The sequence below is a fragment of the Dermacentor silvarum genome, unplaced genomic scaffold (genome assembly GCF_013339745.2).
Source record: "Dermacentor silvarum isolate Dsil-2018 unplaced genomic scaffold, BIME_Dsil_1.4 Seq548, whole genome shotgun sequence".
In the NCBI taxonomy this organism is placed as follows: domain Eukaryota; kingdom Metazoa; phylum Arthropoda; class Arachnida; order Ixodida; family Ixodidae; genus Dermacentor; species Dermacentor silvarum.
The window spans coordinates 11,391-33,070 of record NW_023606409.1 but is presented as its reverse complement, the minus strand read 5'-3'; the positions used below and the strand labels follow the sequence as shown (position 1 = coordinate 33,070).

At 47.3% G+C, this 21,680-nt stretch overlaps 1 protein-coding gene across 1 annotated transcript; it reads right to left on the bottom strand.

The window, feature by feature from the left end:
• Window positions 1–883: 883 nt before the first annotated feature.
• Window positions 884–21,263, bottom strand: LOC119435226 (neprilysin-2). Its single transcript, XM_037702143.2, has 5 exons — window positions 20,993–21,263; window positions 18,088–18,285; window positions 8,573–8,805; window positions 4,084–4,227; window positions 884–1,228 (listed from the first exon to the last, which is right to left on the bottom strand). The coding sequence occupies exons 1-5, from the start codon at window positions 21,261–21,263 to the stop codon at window positions 884–886; spliced, it is 1,191 nt and encodes a 396-aa protein (XP_037558071.1).
• Between the last annotated feature and the right edge of the window lie 417 nt (window positions 21,264–21,680).

Below are 21,680 nucleotides of genomic sequence, written 5' to 3'. Positions count from 1 at the left end.
TTAATTGGGCGGCTTGCTACCTGTATGGTAGGTAAAATCGAAGAACTAGAACCTACCAAGTGTCCATTCTCATTCCGGATAAAAACTTGTGCAAGATTTCACATTCCAAAGAGAAAAACTCTCGCTTTTAAATGCGAAGCATTTCTTGCCGGCGGCTCTGTCTGTCGTCCCGCGTCCCACACCCCCACAGAGCATGCGCGTCCCCTCCCCCTCTCTCTCCTCTCCTACGCTCCCCCTTTCTCTTCTCTAAGAATACTGTACGGAGCGGCGCCCGCGTCCCACACCCCCACAGCGCATGCGCGTCCCCTCCCCCAATCTTTCCTCTCCCACGCTCCCCTTTCTCTCCTCTAGGAATCCGGAGCGGCGCGCTCGACAGGTGTTTCGACAGTTGCATACTCCGCTGGGGGCGCCACGGTAGTTCCGCGGTATGAAAATGACGGAGCGCGCGCGCCTCATTCTCTCTCCTGTGCAGCGCCGCGATGAGCGCTCGGGCCGCTGCCGCGAAACCATCTCCCGCTCAAGCTAACCATCTCCCCGCTGCTTCGCATCCACACATGGTTCCCTTTAGCGGGAGATGGAGTAATTTTCTTCTAATTCATAGCGCCTTGTTTCCGTCCTTTATATAGCTCATTTCGCAACTCCTACGCTTCCCCTCAATAAGTTTCTAAGCAGCGAACTCACAAGTTATACCCTGGACAGAGTTTATTAAGGAGTGTGCAGTGTTGTGCAAAAGCAACAACGTGCTATAGGGCATGTAAACCAACGTCCGTGTTCAGTGAAAAAAATATGAGATATTATAGTGGTTACGAGACACGATCCCGCTGGTTCGCTCGTGCCGAATTCATAAGGGGTGCACCGAGCTCGACGCGCGCACCGAAGAGGTTCAGGCCCAGAATGAGCACTTGTGCTGCGGGTTCATGCGCGTCCCAACCGGGCAATGGAACGCCCGCGAGAAGGCCACCATGTGCATCAAAGGCACGTTGCAGCGCGATCTAGCGGTTGCGTAGCGCATCGTCGTCGTCCGCTCTGCCCGCTTGCACGTCTTTGTGCAGCGGCCCACGAAGAAAAGCTGGTCGGCCGTCAGGTGTAGACCCGGCAGCGTCCAGTGTCTGTGGAAGGACGGCAGGCTGCGGAAGGCGGCGTACGCAATCGCTGCACCCACGAAGTCCGCCAGGTTCTCCGAATCAACCGTATCGTTGAGCTCCAGTTGGCGCTTGCGGCGTTTCGCCTATAGATAATTGGCGTGACAAAAGAAAAAAAGAAAAATTATGCGGATCTACCGTACATGTATGCTGACGCGAAGATTTAGTGTAGTTATTAATTAATTGTTAGGTTTTATTAAGGAAGTTAATTATGAGCTATATACTATACTAACGACAATGTGTACGATATAGCACTTACTTTCATACTACGTAACGCGCAACCTCATGCAATGTTTATGCACCTCAAAGGCCACAACCCTAACCTCGTGTAGTTATTAAGGAGGTTTAGAATAGGGGTCTATAGAGCTTAGGGTGCCTCAACAAGCGACCGCTTTGCGTTCGCAATCTGCCCCGCCGGAAAGGAGCTTTATAGAATAGGGGTTCCGGCTTGTGTTAGCGTTACGCGATTGCAGCGCCCTTCCTGCACACGGAAGGAAAATGAAAATATGATGCCAGAAAAAAATAAATAAAACGAAATAATTAATGCAATCCATAATATATTATAGGATGAAAGTACACCTGACAGTTTATTATATTCAATGAGGAGGCGCTGACGCGTTTTAGAGATGTTCACGGTGACATTGAGACGACGCAAAGCAGGTTAAGGGGGCGCTTGGGGCACCCACGCTATTTTTGAAATTTAGCGTTAGGGGCGTGCGACAACCCAAACTATAGTGAACTAGAATATATTCTAGTTCACTATAACCCAAACCCAAAGACACTGTCGGGGTTCGGCGCATGCGCTGTGGCGAAATGCTAATCATTAGGTGCCTCCTATTTTAAAACAGCCTATTTATATCTATGCACTACACCGCTCACAAGCTATGCCGAAATTGCTAACACCAAACCAGACACATGCACAGTGTGAGACGCACAGCTATTGAAGATAACGCAACGTCTCACGCTAGGTTTTAGTGTGTTCTTATTTCTGGGGTTTTACGTGCCAAAACCAGTTCTGATCATGAGGACCGTCGTAGTGGAGGGCTCCCAATTAATTTTGACCACCTGGGGTTCTTTAACGTGCACTCAACGCAAGCACACGGGCGTTTTTTTTTTTTTTTTTTTTTTTTTTTTTTTTTTTTTTTGCATTTCGCCTCCATCGATATGCGGCCGCCGCGGCCGGGATTCGATCCCGCGATCTCATGCTCAGCCGCGCAACGCCATAGCTGACTGAGCCACCCGGCGGGTGGTTTTAGTGTGTAGAAGTTTCTGAAGATTTGGTGGTTGGTTACCATAAATTAAGGGGCCATTGTTTGGAACGTGCTGCATTTTTTTTTTTGGTACACAATAAAATTTGTACAGCGCCGTCCTTGAAGCGGTCTACCATAAGAATATCTCAAACGAGTTTTCTGCTAGCGTATAGAAGCACGCACAGTGCAAGGGTGAGGGCTTTAGTGGCCAGGTGCGCGGCGAGTCACGTGGTCAGGCGGCGACCCAGCTGCGGAGAGCGCATGCGCCAAGCCGGCGGCTGCGATCGGAGGGGCGAGTCACCTGATGCGTTGCAAGGCTACTCCATATATGTACTCAGCATTGTTTATGCTGAGTACAAGCATATGCTGAGTTCAAGCTTGGCATGCTTGAAATAGATTTGCATCCAGCAATTTTACCCTGAAACTATTATGCTCCGGTACGTGCCCCTCCGGTACGTGCGGAGTACAATCAACCTCTCTATATAGCTTTCATAGATTATGAAAAGGCATTTGATTCAGTAGAGATACCAGCAATCATAGAGGCATTGCGTAATCAAGGAGTACAAGAGGCATACGTGAATATCTTAGCAAATATCTACAAGGATTCCACAGCTACCTTGGTTCTCCACAAGAAAAGTAGAAAGTTACCTATCAAGAAAGTGGTCAGGCAAGGAGACACAATCTCCAATGCTATTCACTGCATGCTTAGACGAAGTATTCAAGTTCTTAGACTGGCAAGGCTTAGGAGTGAGGATCAACGGCGAATATATCAGCAACCTTCGGTTTGCAGATGACATTGTCCTATTCAGCAACAATGCAGAAGAATTACAGCAAGTGATTGAGGACCTTAATCGAGAAAGTGTAAGAATTGGGTTGAAGATGAATATGCAGAAGACAAAGATAATGTTCAATTGCCTGGCAAGGGAACAAGAATTCAGGATCGCCAGTCAGCCTCTAGAGTCTGTAAAGGAGTGCGTTTATCTAGGTCAATTACTCACAGGGGACCGTGATCAGGAGAAAGAAATTCACAGAAGAATAAAATTGGGTTGGAGTGCATACGGCCGGCATTGCCAAATCCTGACTGGGAGCTTACCACTGTCGTTGAAAATAAAAGTGTACAATCATTGCATTCTACCGGTGCTAACATATGGGGCAGAAAATTGGAGGTTAACAAAGAAGCTCGAGAACAAGTTAAGGACCGCACAAAGAGCAATGGAGCAAAAAATCTTAGGACTAACGTTAAGAGACAGGAAGAGAGCCGTGTGGATCAGAGAACAAATGGGGATAGCCGATATTCTAGTTGACATTAAGCGGAAGAAATGGAGCTGGGCAGGACATGCAATACGTAGGATGCGTAAGGTTACAGAATGGATACCAAGAGAAGGCAAGCGCATTCGAGGCCGGCAGAGAACCAGATGGGGTGATGAAGTTAGGAAATTTGCAGGCGCAAGTTGGAATACGCTAGCGCAAGACAGGGGTAATTGGAGATCGCAGGGAGAGGCCTTCGTCCTGCAGTGGACATAAAATATAGGCTGATGATGATGATGATGACGTGCTCCTTCGCTAGTCCGTGTCTATACTATGTATAGGGGGCCTACATGCAACGCTGTAATGCTATACTACAAATTATTTTTCTGAAAAAAGCGCAATAGTTGTGCTTCGCAGCAGCGCACTCAGTGCAACAGACGAACCTGTTCATGGGAACTGCGCAGGCACATAACGTTTTGAACGTAGCGCTCGCGCGACTGTGGAGTGCCCCATGGCTTGAACTGGTTCTTGTCGTCATATTCCACTCCCTCTATGTCGTAACCATGCATAATCTCATGGCCCATGATCTGCAAAACAAAAACAAAAAAAAACAACAACATTAGGCTCTATTCGCTGCAGAGTATAGCGGGACTCGAAATGCTCTTCGGTATACTCCTCCACTTTTTTTTTCTTTTTTTTATATGCAGATCCAACGCACATCTTATAATCAATGGAAATCGAATTTTTCTCGAAGCGATTAAATCAAATGCTATAAATTTGCCCATTCCATTCCTGCTTCTTTGGCATGAAGGAAACAGGCGCACGCGCATGTGTTCTCGGGCACCCGTGCTACGCAATGTGAAACACGCGGAGATCACCTCGAAGGGCTATACAGTCAAACCCGGATATATATCGAACCCACATATAACGAATTATTGTGTATAACGAACAGCAGGTAAATCCCCTTGAAATTTTCTGCATACATTTTTATGCTATATATCGAACTTTCTGGTGATCCCCTTAAAATTAGATTTAATCGGGTTCGACTGTAGTAGGTGTTGGCACGATAGAAGTGCACGTGCGATTGTGGCATAATGGTCAGAGCATTGCGCTGCTGTGCTGGGGCCCCGAGGTTTGATCCCAACATGGCGCAGGTAATTCAATTTCTCTGAAGCATCGATCGGCTATTCGGCCAGACAGCAGTATCATCAAGCATATACGGTAAGTAAAGTCAGGAAAGGTTCGCAAATAAAGCTTCGCTTCAAAACGTGTATACAGTCGAGCGCCTCTATAACAAACTCCTCTACAACGAAATGAGCTATATAACGAAGGAGTAATTCTGTCCCAGTTCTATTGTGAGCTGTGCGGTGGGCGACCTTTTAAAAAAAGTGACATGTACGTATAACGAATAATTTCGTTAGCACTTCGTTATAAGCGCGTTCGACTGTAGAGTGTTCTGAATGCGTCGTTCCACGTCATTCCCCGTTTCAAGTCGTCTTCCCTTATGCATTAGTGCGCGCCTTTATATTATTAAACATTGCCAATGAGTGTTCGTTTTGTAATTATGATATGGCACAACGTTTATTCTGAATAGAGTATGATTTGGGCAGCTGTTCGGAGAGGATATAAAAAAAGTGGCAGTTTCGCCCACAAGGCGAAGGAAGCATTGGCAGCGCAAAGTGTGGCGCTGCGCTAAAGCTGAAAGCGCATGCGCAGTAAACGGGTAGCTAACATTATTCAATATTACAAGAGGTGCGCTGTAACAGCGACTGGTAGCCGTCGGCCTCATTTCGGTACTTTTTTTATCCGGCGGCCCGGTCGGTACGCTACCATCCTGAGACCCGAATACAGCTATGGGACATACTCGCTCAAAGCAAAACGCTAAAGCAGTTTATACGGATAAAGCATTCTTGTAAAACTCAGTTGTCGTAAATTTCGTAACCGTAGGTTGATTACCAGAAAAAAATTAAACCTCCCTTCCACTCCGTGAAGATGACCGAAAAAAGAAGCTGTGCTGGTTACACCGAGTGTTACATGTGCATGTGTTGCACGTGATGCAATTGCGTCAAACACAAGCAAACACCGATCTACAACACGAACTTGTATTATATTGAAAGGCTGCGAGGCGAGAAGAGGCCGCGACTTCCGGCGCTACTCGACGAGTGTCCAGTTCTCTGAACGAAACCTGCCGAGCCGCCGCCAGAGGCATCGGCTGCAGTCACGGACACCGCGCGCGTTCGGCGCGAACGCGGGGAAACGCCGACGGCGTCGGCAGCAGCTCTGCGCATTGCGTGTTATTCGAAACGGCGCGCCGCAATGCGCAATGTGCGACAGACCTTCTCTTATACCCATCGCCTCTCCTCCTCACACCCAGCGCGTCCTCTCATTGGTCGCCTTCTCCCACACCGCGCACCCCCTCATTGGTCGCCTCCTCCCCTAGCGCGGCTCTCATGCTCTGCTGGTCACCTGACCTGCGTGACACCGGCGGACGGACCGACGGCGCAGCCTCGGTCTACAGCAGCTCCGCTGTTAAAAAGATGGTCAACGTTTCAGTTTTTGAATTTCGCGCCGAATCCCCAATGCCGGTGTGTCCCTGTGACGTCGGGGATTTCAAAGTATTTTTCTCGTATTAAGACCGCGTTAGCTCAGCAAAAATTTCTGAAACTTAGAACACAATGCTAGTCTATCTTCGCCGCTAAGCAATTATCTAGGCCTACAGAATACGCCGTCAATATTCATAATTTAAAAGCGAGCTGGTGCGGCAACTTCAAGGAAGCGTCGCCAGCAGTCATTTTGTTATTGCGCTTTTTCTGGCTTAGCAAGCGTGTTATCGTGGTAAGAGTGGGTTTTTTTTTTTGATAGGGTACAAGGCTAATTGAGTGATACAAAAGAAATAATTTTTCTATTTTATGTCCCTTTATAGGTGGCTTTTATTGTCTATGGGTATGTCACGAACGTGAAAAATATTTCGTTTTTAAATTTAAATACCACGGTTAATTAGATTCCAAAAGCTGCATCTCGATGTACGGGATGAAGTAACCATCTCACGTTTGCTACGGTAAAAACTTCATTTCATTGCCTGATCTCAGAGATGAAGATGGAACTACGCGTATTACATTGCCATGTTGCTGCTGCATCTTCGATTTTGAAACAAAGTCAAGGTATTCGAGATATACTTTAAAGTTGCTTTCCGCCGCTTGTGACAACAGGGAGGTCTAGATAAATTAGTTCAATTTTATCGAAAGCGGATGACAATAAGACGCGTAAATAACTTCTGAACAGTGCCACATCGGGGCACCAGGCTGCATATCTAGAGGCCGCTTAGTAGGTTGCTTCCGAATGAATTAAAGAAAAAAATGTTGAAGGAGATATCCAATTCATCGTACAAAAGGTCTTATGAGGCTATATCGAGGAAGAATTTGTAGGAAATTGAAAGAAACTTCAACGTGGCATGCGTTTAGCCATGCAGGTACTTTCTGCCCGTTTATTTTTCCAGGCAGATAAAGAAAGCCCGCGAAAAGTGAAAGATATCACGTGGCTAACCGTCCTCCCGCACCAAAAACTTGAGCAGCGCCCTCGAACAAGCTGCACAGCAGTTTGTGCCAAAGCTGGCGCTTTATCTGGCGCGCTCAGCGCACGACAGAGCTGCGCGACAGATCGCCCACTAACTCCCGTGGACCGTGTTTGAGGACGATTATTAAGCATGAAATGCTTTCAGCTCCCGTTGTCGGCGACCTTCAAGAGACCTAGAACCAAAATTGAGAGCCGCTATCCAGGCACTCAAGACGAGAATGGGGTGAGAACGAAACGAGATCATCCGGGCAACTAGTCAAAACTTAAGAAAATGCAGTCTCTGGCTCCCAACCCCTTGTACAGGACCGCATTACATACGCTAGTTACTGCCCAAACAAGTTACAAAAAAATATTGCTTCAGATTTCCTCCTAATCTTTGTTAAGAACATCACTCAAGCTGTAACTTCTAGTACGCTGAAGTTTAAATTGTCATTTCCAATGGCGACGTTCCAAAGGCAGATACAGTGCACCATACACTTGATTGTAATTTTTTGAGCCTGAGGCAGGGTTGCCTGTGCTCTTTTCAATGCCAGCGGTCCGTGAGTTCCGCGGCGCGGGTTTTGCGCCGCCTCCTTCGAGAGATGGTGTCACGCTGTGTGACCAGGCAGGCAACGGCCGGCGCGCCGCGGATGATTGCCGAGACGAGACTTGCAACGAGGTTCAGTTCAAAACAGGTTCATTTCGGCTCAGTAAGCTTTTAGGCCTGAGTCGCGGCACCAATCTACTTTGCCGGTAGCCATTTCGTGCTTACATCTACTCTCGATTACGGGAGAGCCAGAATTATTTTTGATTCGGGCGGACGGTTACTCACGTGATACATTTCATTCTTCTCGGGCTTCGTATATCAGTCGAAAAAAAAACAACAAACAAACAAACCGACAAAATGTGCCTTGCTGACAACATAGCAGTTTTAAGCTTCTTAAAATTTTCTACGAATTATTCATTGGGAACAGGCCATTCAAAGCAGTAATTAAAGATATAGCTAAATGCAATTAATTAATCAAGTGAATGACATCAACAAAATATTACTGGCGGTTGCTCCACTCTACTTTGAACAATATGCACTTGGTTATTCACGCGTAGAATGATCCTTCTCTTTGAAAATGCGATGCATGATGGGACACCCTTTGTGTGTGTATATAAGTTTGTCGAGTGAGCTACTGAACAACACTTTGCAACGTGGTGAACGCGGTTTAAGTCACGTATCAGGGACCTCAAAGAGGTGCGACTCCATGCTAACGCATTTCTCGCGCATTTACCGCTAAATCACCACCGATTTTTTTTTTCACAGCTGGTAATATGGGATCTTTGGCATTTTATAATGCTGAGGAAGAACTGCAACAGAATCGGAGGACTCACATCCCCAAGGTTCCCGTAGTTGTACGCCTCGTTGCCGTCGGGGAAGAAGATTATGGGCTGTAGCAAGGCAGCCGGCACGATGACGAGGTTGGTCTCAACCTCGTAGTAGGCGTTCACCTTGGTGATATCGAACACCAACTTCCTCTGGTCCGACCACAGGCGGTGGGCGCAGACCGACCGTGCCTTGAGCCACACGTCGAAAAAGCGGTCACTCGGCGAGTCCGGGAGCCCCTCTGCATGCGGCAGGGCACCGCCCGCCGTTTCTCAGTCAAGCGATTGTGCCAAGAGCTACGGAGTCACGCAGTACAGATCGGCGGTAAGAAAGAGGAGAACCGGGGGGTTAATTCCATCAGGGGTCAGGATCGAATCAAGAGTTTCCCATGATTATTCTAGCTCATTGGCACAAAATTGGTCTCAACACTGGCAGCCTTGATGCCCGGAGGTATATACCAAGCCAGCGACGCTTTCTTGTATTATTCCAACCCAGAATGAGGTAAGAAAAAAAAAAAAGAAATTCGACATATACACTTAAGACTGCTTACGTATGGCAATGCGCAAACATTATAGTCGTTTTGGTGAAATGATTTTTCTTTCTGCTCATTCCTCGTCCGCGCAAGCTCCCGCCTGCGTTTTATCTTTTACCCTTTTAACTGCGCATCAGTAAGGCCAATGAAAGCACACCAAGCGTCTCAAGGCGATTGCTTGCCCGCGAGAAGTTCATAACTCTAAGGACCACTCAGCGGCACTCAATTCGACAGTAATGCCTTTTATTTTATGCACTCATTTTACACACTCATGACGTGGCACCACCTCCTACCCATTGGCTGCGCCGTTACGCACTAGGCCACGCGTTTAGTCAGCCAGATGACTGCGACGTGACGTGCGCAATGACGCACGCACTATAGGCACGCATTTAGTCAACCAAAACCGTGGAGCGGCGGGGAATCGTGCCTGCAGGCCCGGGTTCGATTCCCACCAAGACCAAAATTTACTTAGTTTTCTTTTCAAATGCATTAATATGCTTTGTTTACACGAACCTCCTTGAGAAATTTGACGTCATTTCGAGTGTTTTTTAAGTGGCTTTAAGGCCCATTCACACTTGCGAGTCGCGAAGGGCATACGACCGTCAGTCGCCTGCGTCCAGACAGCAGCTCGACAACACCGACCTTCACTGTTCACACTTCCAAGGGCGACCTTAGCGCCCTGCGGGGTCGCCTTCTTGTTCGAAACGAGATCTCTCGGGAACGACGTCGTTCGCGCGCTTTCGGGAGTTTTGTCTGCTTTGATCGCGTCTCCCGCACTTGCGCTCAGTGTGCTTAATTCCTTGCTGTTCGCGAGCTACCACGATGACATGAGTCAAGAGGAGGATGTCATGATGGTTTTGATGTGCACCGCGGCCGTATACATGTACTTCAAACGCGTGCGCAGGTCCGCCCGTCCCTCCGTTCGCGGGAAGTGACCGGGCATGCTAGCCACCTACTTGCAGATCTGCGAGTGCACGAAGAAGAAAATTATAGAGAAAGGTTTCACTTCTATATAGTCTTTCTCATGCGGGTTTCAGCTCATACAGTAACACCTTTTTGTTTTCGTGTTTGCCGCCGGCAATGACAACTGGATGCACAAGGTATCGCGCGCTCCTTCCGGGGCCTCGCTGACTGATGATATGTGGTGTTTAATGGTGCAAGCCAGGTCTGGCCAAAAAAGCGCCATACAATGGATTGTGACTTGAATAGAACAATGTAGTGCGAAGCATAGATGAAATATAGCTGTATATGTGCCTAAAATACATTCGCGGTAGAGTGCGTAAAACATAAATATATTAAATTATCACAATAACTTGTGAAGTGTCCTGTGATCCTAAAACATGAAAGGATAGTATATTAAAATAAACTGTATGTATGTGCCAGTGTATGTACGTGCCAATTTTTTTAAGCCGGCATAGAATTACTCCAGTTCGCCGTATTTTAGTTGATGGTCACCAGTTACCCAATCGAGGCTTAATTAAATGAAGCTTATTCGAAGTATCAGTGTACAACATTCGCTGCCAGTATGTTCTAATTTTTCTGCACAGAAAAGCCTTCAAGTCTGTCATAGGGACATATATAGTTAGTTATGTAAGGTTTTATGACGCAAAATCAACTAACGCTATGATGGGCCATGCACATTACTCGCTTTCGCTGCAATAGATGTAGCCATCTGGTCTGCCAGCATGTTCCCTTCGGTGCCTCTGTGGCCGGGCACCCGGCAGATCACGACAAGCTGGTTAGATATGTACGCAGTGCATAGAAGTGAATAAACATCTTTGACTATGGGATTGTTAAGTTTGCGGAATTAGATTAAACACCTTACTACACTCAAAGAGTAAGTGATTATAATGGCCTTGTCTAGGTTGGTTTTCCGGATATGTTTAACAGCCGACATTAATGCATATGCCTCCGCAGAAAAGAGACTTGTTTCAGGGTGCAAAACACCAGATTCTGAGAAAGATGGACCAACCGCTACATAAGAGACGACAGCATGGGACTTTGAGGCGTCAGTATAAAATTCCGGGCATGAATACTTTAATTGAAGTTCTCAGAAGTGCATTCAGATGTGTTCCTCTGGAACGTGCTTTGTAACTTTGACAAATGACGTGTCGCATTCATTCATGTGCCACAGTCACGGCGGCAACAGCCTTGTTGGAGCCATGATTGGATGCACATGTAGTGGGACATTCATTTCCTCACTCAACTCCCTCACATGTAGTGAGAAAGGCTTTCTCATTGAAGGTCGGTTTTGAAATACTGTGGTAGACCTCAAATCGTTAATGGTTTTATGAGACGGGTGTTCAGGATTAGACTGCACTTTGAGCTGGAGTGACCACTCATTTAATTATACTTAATTTAATAAAGGCTTGGCGACGCAGAGTTCTTGAGGCGGGATGCGTGGATTTGTCAACTCCTTGACTTTCTCACTGACCCATACACTTATTCCGCCTCAAGAACTCTGCGTCGCCAAGCCGCCCATTTCACTATTCGCGACGATCTCCTTTATCGCCGGAATTACGCATCTGATGGCCGGTGGTGGCTTCTAGTGGTACCTCGCCACATGCGCACGGACATATGCGGTGCTTTCCACACTGACCCACAAAGCGCTCACGCCGGCGTTCTCAAGACCTACAATCGCCTGCGGCAGCGATTCTACTGGCGCGGAATGTATGCATTTGTGTGCAAGTACATACGTGCTTGCACTGCCTGTCAGCGGCGCAAGACTCCAGCTCAACGCCCGGCCGGTACACTTCAGCCTCTCCCTTGCCCGGCCCGTCCATTCGACCGCGTCGGTATCGACTTATACGGCCCGCTTCCCTCGACCACCTCTGGGAATAGGTGGATAATTGTCGGCGTGGACCACCTCACGCGTTACGCCGAGACTGCAGGTTTGCCTACAGCCACGGCAAGAGACCTTGCGTTTTTCATCTTACGCAACTTCGTACTGCGCCACGGTGCTCCCCGTGAGCTTTTAAGCGACAGGGGACGTGTTTTCCTGTCTGATGCTATTGAAGCCTTGCTCGTTCAGTGTAACATCGTTCGTCGCATGACCAGTGCATATCATCCGCAAACTAATGGCCTCACTGAGCGATTTAATCGCACTCTGGGGGATATGCTGACGATGTACACGGCGTCAGACCAGACAAATTGGGACACCGTCCTTCCATTCATCACATATGCGTACAACACTGCTACGCACGCGACTACAGGATTCTCGCCGTTCTTCCTCTTGTACGGACGTGAGCCATCATGCACGCTGGACACTATGCTTCCCTACACACCTGACTCATCTGAGTACACTGCAATTTCTGATGTCGCCAAGTACGCCGAAGATTGTCGTCAATTGGCCCGTTCATTGACAACCGAGGACCAAGGTCACCAGAAGCTCAGGCACGACACCGACCGATCTCTCACTACTTTCGCGACCGGTGCCCTAGTTTGGCTTTGGATTCCTCCGAGTACGCCTGGCCTTTCGTCTAAATTATTGGCCCGATATCATGGGCCCTACCGCATCCTCGCTCGGACATCTCCAGTCAATTATGAGGTTGAGCCTTTGACACCGTCTCAAGACTTACGCCGTCGTGGTCGGGAAATCGTTCACGTGAGTCGCCTCAAGCCCTATTATGACCCCTCTATACTGTCAACGCCTTAAGTCACCAGGATGGCTACGCTACTTCCCGGGGGCCAATGTAATGAAGAAGACAAGACGACGACGAAGCAGTCAGTAAGCAAGCCACAGTGTTGGTGCTAACCACGCGCCCCGAGCTTGCGCTTGCCCGGATTTTGGACTGCTGGTCGCCTCGCCGCTTCTTGACGTTCGCCTGACGTTTCTCGCATTCATTGACGTCTACACATGAATAAATCACGTTGCAGTATAAACTCTGTATAGGACTTGTTCTGAAAGCGCCTGCGTTCAGGCGAATACCTAAATGGTGAACGGGATCCAAAATGTTCAATGCACTTGGACCGGCAGAGTGATACACTGCAGAACCATAATCCAGGCATTACCGTATGAGGCTCCTGTACAGGTTCATTAAGCAGCTCCTGTCACTGTCCCATGTTGTGCGCGCAAGAATTTTAAAAATGTTCATTGTTTTTAAACATTTGCGTTTCAGGTATTTTACATGTGAAAGGAATGTTAGTTTAAAGTCAAGTATGAGACCAAGAAATTTGTGTTGTATGTTCAAAGATAAGCACTGACCATGGAGCTGGATACTAGGCTCTGGGACAAGGCCCCTCTTCCTTGTAAAGAGGATCGCATGAGCTTATTGGGGGATTCCGCTTGAAGCCGCTCTGATTAGCCCATGTCGAGACTTTGTTCAGCCAAACTGAACGTGTCGTTCGCAGACTGCGATGTTAGATGGGTTAAATCCAATCTGCACGTCATCGACATACGCTGAATAAAACATACTTTGTGGAATACACGAATGTAAAGAGTTCATTTTAACAATAAAATTGGTACAACTAAGTACGCCGCCCTGCGGTACCCCAGTTTCCTGTGTAATTGACTTATAGCATTACCAATTCTAACACGGAAAGTACGGTGTGAGAGATAGCTTTCATTTATGCTGAGCATGTTGCCTCGGGTACCCATTCGCGATAGGTCTCTGATAATGCCATAGCGCCGTGTGGTGTCGTAGGCCTTTCCATATCTAGAAAAACTGACAAGTTTTGTTTATGGACAAATGCATCGCGGATGTTGGCCTGAATGCGCACAAGATGGTTAGTTGTGGACCTGCTTTCTCGAAAACCACATTGTTAGGGATAAAGCATGTTCTTTGATTCTAGGAAATGCAAAAGATGGCGATTTATCATTTTTTAGAAAAGCTTACATAGACAACTTGTAAGCGCTATCGCACGGCAGCTTGTTACCAAGGGTGGATCATTACACTGTTTCAAAACTGGGACAACGTTAGCTTCTTTCCATGAAGCTGGAAGGTGTCACGCTGCTGAAATGTTATTAAAAAATGTCGCAGTTTCACCCGAAAAGCGAAGCATCAATTGCGATAGCAACTTAGTAGAGAGCTATACAGAGTAAGGATAGTAGTTTATCAGCTGTATAAACTTGGACATGCAGCAGCACCAGCAACGCGCAGAACTGTTGTCGACGCCGTCTCCATTTTGCCCTACTAAACTCGACGTTTTGCCCAGCTAAACGTCGCCTCCCCTCCCTCCCTCCCGTCCCCCACGGCCTTTCGCGCGATGGAAGAAGTCGTGTTTGCTCTCTCTCTCTCTCTCTCTCTCTCTCTATATATATATATATATATATATATACGTTGATTGTAAAGGAGGAAAGAGACGCTTAATTCTGCAGCCCTTCAGGGAGCATGGCGCAGAACGCTCATTTGTTCGCCGTGCGTTCCCTCCCCGCGAAATCGCGCGTCCCTCGCGCCCTTTCACTCGCACATACAGCGTCCGGCGCGCGGCAACGATTTCATCGCCATTGACGTTATACGGAACCTCACGGCGACGGCGACGACGACGCCGACGGCAGAAATCTGCTTTGAGTGTCCATATAATTGCTATCGCAATAAAAATGCGAGTAATGTAATCTGTGTACGTGTGCATGCTCTTGATCAAGTTGAATGGACGGATGTGTAGATCGTTTCCTGTGAATTGGCGGTCCAGTGTCTTGCGTTCTATTTCTTTGTATTTAAGAATATCTGTGAATAGTGCGCGGAGCTAGATACGCACTCAAAATGTTTACCAAGACCATTTGTGTGGTCTTCCAACCCGTTTCCTCGATTATTTACAAGGGCCAGCGGGTGCAGCTGCTGCCCATTGAGCCTTCTGAGCGCATTCCACACTATTGTTTCTTGTTTATACGAATTGATTCCCGAAAGAAACCTCTCCTAGCTTGCTCTTCTAGCATGCTGTCGCATGCACCTCCCCTGTGATTTAGACTGTTTAAATTAAACAAGGTTTTCTGTAGTTGGGTATCGTCGACCTGGAAAAGACAGGTCCTGCAAACGCCAGCTGTACGCAACCACTATAACCAAATATGGTATACCCAAGGTTGGCTACCCACACAAGGTTAACCCTTGCTGCCTTGGAAATTGCAAGTAAAATGAAGTGAAGAGAAGATAGGATCGATTGAAAGCGAGAGAGAAAGACGAAGATCGGAGAGAAGTGCATGAAAAGGCAACTACCAATTTCCCCCGGGTGGGTAAGTCTGGGGGTGCCGTCTACGTGAAGCCGAGGCTAAAGGGTGTGTTGCCTGTCTCGAGGGGCCATAAAAGTCCAAGCACTCAGCATTGGTTCAAACCCCACGATCCCCTTTTCCGCAAACACGGCTAAGCCACGCACTTTAAACGCGGGAGGGTCCAACCCCCACGTGCTCGGGTACGTTTTGTCGCAGCACACCAAACGTCTGCTGACACAGACGCCCCTGCGGGGGCCTCGCTGATTGGTTTAGCGGTTTGTTACTCGCAATCGCAAGGCTGGAGATTAGAGCAGCGTGCGACTGGCCTGCAATCGTCGCTTTTAGACCAATGCGACCATTTGCGACTGTCGCTTTTCGGCCAGAACGGTCGCACGACCTGTGCGACTCGCAAGTGTGAATGGGCCTTCACTCTTTGCCGTCGGCTATTTTTGGTACCATCATTCGGTCACGCCGCCGACTAAAACACCGGATTTTCGTGTAATGGGGCATACAATACTTTCGAATTAAAAAAATAAAGAACAAGAAGGAGGGGAACAATAGCTTCGTCGTATTTCTTTTTAAATTCTTCCTTCCGTGATTCTAAATTACAATAATGTTAAGAAAACTTCCTGGAATACCATGACTCTTGAGAGAATAAGAGTTCTTATTAGCGAGTCGCCTGCTGCTATAAAGGGTCACTGCAACGCATTATGAAAAAACTCTCTATGCGTACGCACTCTGCTGCCGTTTTTGTGGCCTTCTCTATTTTGCCACGGTCTATGACGTCATTTAGTGACTATTGCACAAGGCGCCTGCAGTCGATGCTGCTTAGAAAAAAATTATCAGGTGCATGCTTAATATGTAAGCTAGTTAAACTTACTCTGCATTGAGTTCATACTACTATTTCTAAAGGGAAACGTGACGCTGTAGTTATTCAACCCAATTGGCAATGACAACTATACGGAGCGTGGATACAATTCGGAATAGCTTCGTTGAGAAGGCCCACTGCGGCCCACTTTGGTTGTTCCTTGTGGTTCAACTGTGTTGGGTGCTGGCCGCAGAACTATTCTTTAGAAAAGTTGAATGTTTGAAGTCCACGACTAATTCATTCTGCCAAATAGTTTCCAGTGTATTTACTTAGTTGGGTGCTGGCCGCAGAACTATTCTTTAGAAAAGTTGAATGTTTGAAGTCCACGACTAATTCATTCTGCCAAATACTTTCCAGTGTATTTACTTAGAAAATCAACACTTTAAGGCGCGCGTCGCGCTAGCCCTGAACGACACTTTCGCAGTAAATAGGTTAATACTATTCAATGTTTAAAGTGCTCTCCTTATATGTAATGTTTTTAAAACAGTTGGAGCAGTAGCCATTTCAGGCTAAATTAGGCTATCATTGCAACTTGACAAACTTATGATGACAAATTAGCTAGGTTATATTACAGCAACGAGAATGTTGCTCAAAGCCAAAAGAGCCAAGTGCGAACAAATATATACATGTACTCTCGTGCACACAAGCCACTGTCCCTCACTCCCTATGGTTATGACCGTGATTTTTTTCATCAGCTGTCAAAAATTCCGTCGTTGTGTCTTATATACCTAATAAAATGTGACTAGAAGATTTGTATTTGATAGTCCTGGGGGGGGGGGGGGGGCACACATCGCTGTTTGGAAAACGTGCGGCTTATAATTCATGCATCGCTATCCCTGACTGACATCTCTGATGCAAGCAATATGATTCGGATGCGACAAAGCGCGATTATCTTGTTACAGTATGTTACTGGTCAAACTGCATGCAATAAACTCCTTTGCCAACTCGTTCTTGTTGGATGTGTTTCCAATGAGCTATCATCACATTGCCAGCTTCTTTTATTGTGCATACAAACAAACCTACAGCATTTTATTCTGAAACTTTGAAGGTACCCAACTCCTGCATTGCATTAAAATCTTAAGCTGATCAACTCTGAACAAGGGACGTATTCTCGTACAATAGCTTTCGGCAATATCACTGTCAGTGCGCGCTTATTCACTGGTTGAGCAATGTGTTATGCGAAGGCAATAGTATCGCCGAAAGCGATCATCGCAGAATACGTCCCCAAGTTAAAATCATTGCATCATTAGTACCGAACACCAGGTGTGATGGGGATGTGTGTGTGTGTTCACCGCATGGAATTCCAGAAATTGAACACGGTAGTTCTTATTCGCTCTGTAATTTAGCTGGTATATATGTCACAATGGTTCAGGTGTCATCACACAGCACATTAATTATGCTCTTGCATGTGCAAAAACATTCTAAATCATCATTATTATCAAAACATCGTTATTAAAGCTGCTGCGTTAATAACGAGAATTCTTTAATCACGCAGCACCACGTTGGGGCTACTTTATATGGGCGCCACGCGGAACTATACGACTGAAGTGTCTCATTAGACGTCAAAGTTAAGTAGATTGGCGGTCATTCTTCTAGCGAACATTTTGTATATATTGATCTTAATAGTGTTGCCAATCTTGATCTTATTCTGTTAGGAAAAATATTTATGAAATAATTTATCATCCTAAGCCCACAAAATATAACTCATCCAGCCTAAAATTGGTAAAACGTTGGCGTTTGTTGGGATATATACCGTCACAACAAACACCTGAATGCGTTCGAATATAGCTTCGGAGTGCATCTGTCAGCGCTCTGAGCTGGGGTCGTAATCGTAGTCTCCCGTAACCACATATGCGCGGGGCTTTCTTTGAGAAACGAGGCCCGCAGCGATTTTGCAACGAAATGAATCCTCAGCAGTTACAGGTTGGCGAAGTTGCTTCACAAAATACACAGCAGGTATATATCGGAGAATGCTGACCGTAATACTCCTCCACGTAGTGCTCGTCCCACCTATCCTCGGGGCCACCGACGAGGGCTTTCATGTTGGCCAGCTTTCGCAGGGCCACATCCCGCTCATGGCCGACGAGCCAACTGGAGTTCCTTATTGCTGCACCAAAGGCCTCGCGGATTCTGGCAAACATGTCCAAGGCTCTGTACACTGCATGGTGGCTCACCGCTGCGTGGTGGAAAATATTTATTTATTTATTTGCTACAAGACATATAACTTCCAACTATAATTACTAGAGTGAACTGTGGCGCTGCAATCTTTCAGCTATGAATTTGTGTGCCCTTCGGGCTTGTGGCATCGTACGCTCTTGCGACTTTATTTACCACGCTTTTTTCTGCGTTCATTGTCCTAAACTTCGGCGCGATCCTATTCTTTCTGAACGCAAGAGTCAATAAAACTCTTTTCACATGCAAAAATGATTGCGAGTTGTATTTATAATGAAACGTTTTGTTGAATATGATCAATATGCAAAGTCACATCTCTGTCACAAAGAGTCACAAAAAGACACAAATACAAAGTTCAGGCAAATCCAAGTGCTAACTATCATTCCCACGATGGTTGAACCATTACGCTTGGAGTTCTCATAAACACTGTAGTGCCAGAGTACCCTCTAGAAGTTTTGTACTATAAGGTCTCCGAGGAGCACTACATAGGAGGAGATGGGATAGCTTTGAAGGATGACTAACATATATCAAGCAACACTTCATTTAAGACGAGACAAGAATTTCTGCTAGTGAAAAGAGAGAACATCAAATGGCGTTCGTGAACGCCGATGCAAATTAGAACATCAGCCGAGAACAAGAACAACGCAAAATATGAACATAATTTTAAGTAAAGCCTCGACTGCGAAACAGACAAATAGTGCAGCACACGTGTTCAGAGACCTGTATGCAGTCAGAAAAAAAGTCGCCGTTTCACCCGAAACTCGAAGAATTGATAACCTTAGCAAACTTTGCAAGGGACGACTACTTGAACTAAGGCTCTTATTTTTTATCGGCCGTATAAGTTGCCGTAAATATTCGATTACTAATTAAATGCCACGCGCGCACAGGCACACATGAACTGATCTAACTTGAAGAGCGTGAGCTCTCGCTGTCACAACTCCGGCGTGATAAAGCGCGTCGAGAGAGCGAACATTTCATGCCTCTTTTCTCATCCCCGCGACCCCGAAATTTGAGATTACGCGACCTCCACCATTGGCGCGGTAAAACAGCGCCTATGAAGCCACCAGCCACCTTCGCTTGCTCCCGTAGATTATTACCTTCAAGCACGGTGTGCCTCCAAGACACGGCGCATTGGTCGTGTAAGTGCTCATCCGCGCGGATAGCCATGCGCAGCCATGGTCAGGCTAGAGTGACTCAGCAATAAGTGAGTGACTCAGCAAAAACGTGCAGAGTCAAGGTTAGAGTTTGGTGAATCAAAGGAAAAGTGACTTGCAAAAAAACATGACTTGGGAAAATGACTGTAAATTGTGGTTTCAGAGTGATGATGACTCAGCAAAAAAAAAAAAAAAAACTGGTCGTCGTGTCATCGAGTTTTCGACGCTCGTCGGGCTTTCGCCTTCAACTCGTCTTAGTTGTAGCATGAGGGACCCCTAGTAATTTTTCCTTTGAACTTAACACGAAACATCACGGCGACGGCGACGACGACGTTGAACGTTCGCCTGGACTGTCCATATGATTGCTATCGCAATAAAATATCGAAGACACATCGCAGGAGGGAAGACGAAAGAAACCCATATGTTAACGAAGTGGATATCTCGTATAGCCTTAAGTGAAACCTCTGCCTTTGCAGCTTAGGCGACATGCATCGTGGCCTTATTTATACAGATTCCCTTTTACCCAAATTAGTGCCTTTAGCAGACCTAGCTTGCCTTGAAATCTGCCTTGAGCAGATCTCGCGCTGCATCAAGTGCTGGCCTTCAGCTGAACCTCAAGAGGTGTTATTTTGGCGCTAGATGACATACAAATTACCACTTGCTCAAGTTGTCTCCATAGACGGCGTCCTCGCTGATCCAGAAAGTTCCTTCTTTTACCAACTTTACCAAGTCGACTTCCATCAAAGCGCTTATAAACTACCTGGGGCTTTGTTCCTATTTTCGTTGCTTCGCACGAAACATCGATTCCACCATCGCGCCCCTGACAAAGCTTCTCAGCAACCCGAGTAACCTCTCTGCGAGTACACCGGCTTGTGACGACTCCTTCGCTACGTTACGCCGCGTTCTCACTTCGCCGCCAATCCTGCTTCTTCGGCCGAAATGCACACATACGCAAAGCAGCGTGAGCCCCGGTGCTGTCCTCGGCCAAACTGCGCCTGCCGTTTGCTAATAGGCTACTTATTGGTGAACGCAAGTCATGCTTGTTAGGCAGAGGTCAATTACTCGGTCCCTGAAAAAAAGGATGTTCGATAATAGTCTATGATCTAACATAATTTATCCCTTATCTCAACAGCCACCCATTTCACGTCATTGATGACCTTCACGCTAAGTATTGGCTGTCCTCTTCTTTCGTGGACCCGACGTTTCGCATCGACTGTTGGGCTTTGCGCCTTCAGCGATTCGACATCATGTGTCGTTTACCACTCTACGCGCAAGCAGAGCGACGTGGACGCCCCTATTTAGCTCGCCCATACCGCCTACTCAGCAACTTCCCTGAGCGCCCTCACTGTCACCACTATGCCCTCCAAGCCACAGCAAGGCCACCTGTTCCCGTCCTGGACTACTACCTCACTGCCTAACTCCGGCATAGGCACCCTGGGGCCTCCGACGCCGTGCGTCTGATTTCGCTATCCTATAGGCAACCTCCTTTTGTACTTCTAAATTAATCAGCCAGACGGGGGAAAATGGTTGCTCGTAAGTGTGTGAATGACAGCTTACCTGATCGAAGATAGTGGCTGTTTAGTGCCAAGCCCATGACATCGCGGACCCGGTGGTAGCAGCCGTACTGCGTTTTCTCGGGGGTGGTATCCCGTGGCAGTTGTGCGTGGACGAGCAGCTGTCGAAACAGGCTCCAGGCGACGAGACAGCGCACCCCAGCAGGACCCGCGGCGGGAGAGCCAAGCAGCTCCGCAAGAACCGAGAGCAGCTCTTTCTTGAGCAAGATCTTGTCGCGGCCGCCGTAGATACCATTGGTGTATCTGGAGAACATCTCCTCCCATTGGGCTGCAAACCGCGGCCGCCGTCGTGCGTAAGGTCCGAAATGTACTGGCTGCTTTTTATATTGTCGATGGTGAAGAAGCAGAAATAAAAGCAGGTAATAGAATAAAGAATCGAACTTTTACGGGCAAGTGTACATGCCCCGTCTGGGAAATCGGCGAGACCACCGAAGTCGGAGGCCGCCGAGCTGGGAGAGGGAAGCAAGTGCCGGAGAAGGAGTCCACCTGGAGGTGAAGTGCGCGCGCCGGGGAAGGTACGGAGGAGCGTGCGGCGACAGGGGGGGGGGGGGGAGAGGAGGCGAAGCGTCGCGGAGGAGAAGGGTAGACGGGGCGCGCTGGGTTCACCCCTTCTGGCAGTTGCTACGGGCTCTGTGTGCGCTATGGATGTACCGGGTTCGTCTGGCGATCGA

Coding starts and splice junctions, on each gene's coding strand:
- LOC119435226 (XM_037702143.2), bottom strand. CDS start 21,263: ATGTTCTCCAGATACACCAATGGTATCTACGGCGGCCGCGACAAGATC. Junction 18,286..20,992: donor CAGCCACTATCTTCGATCAG/GTAAGCTGTCAT, acceptor TCCACCACGCAG/CGGTGAGCCACCATGCAGTG. Junction 8,806..18,087: donor CTACGTGGAGGAGTATTACG/GTCAGCATTCTC, acceptor TGCCGCATGCAG/AGGGGCTCCCGGACTCGCCG.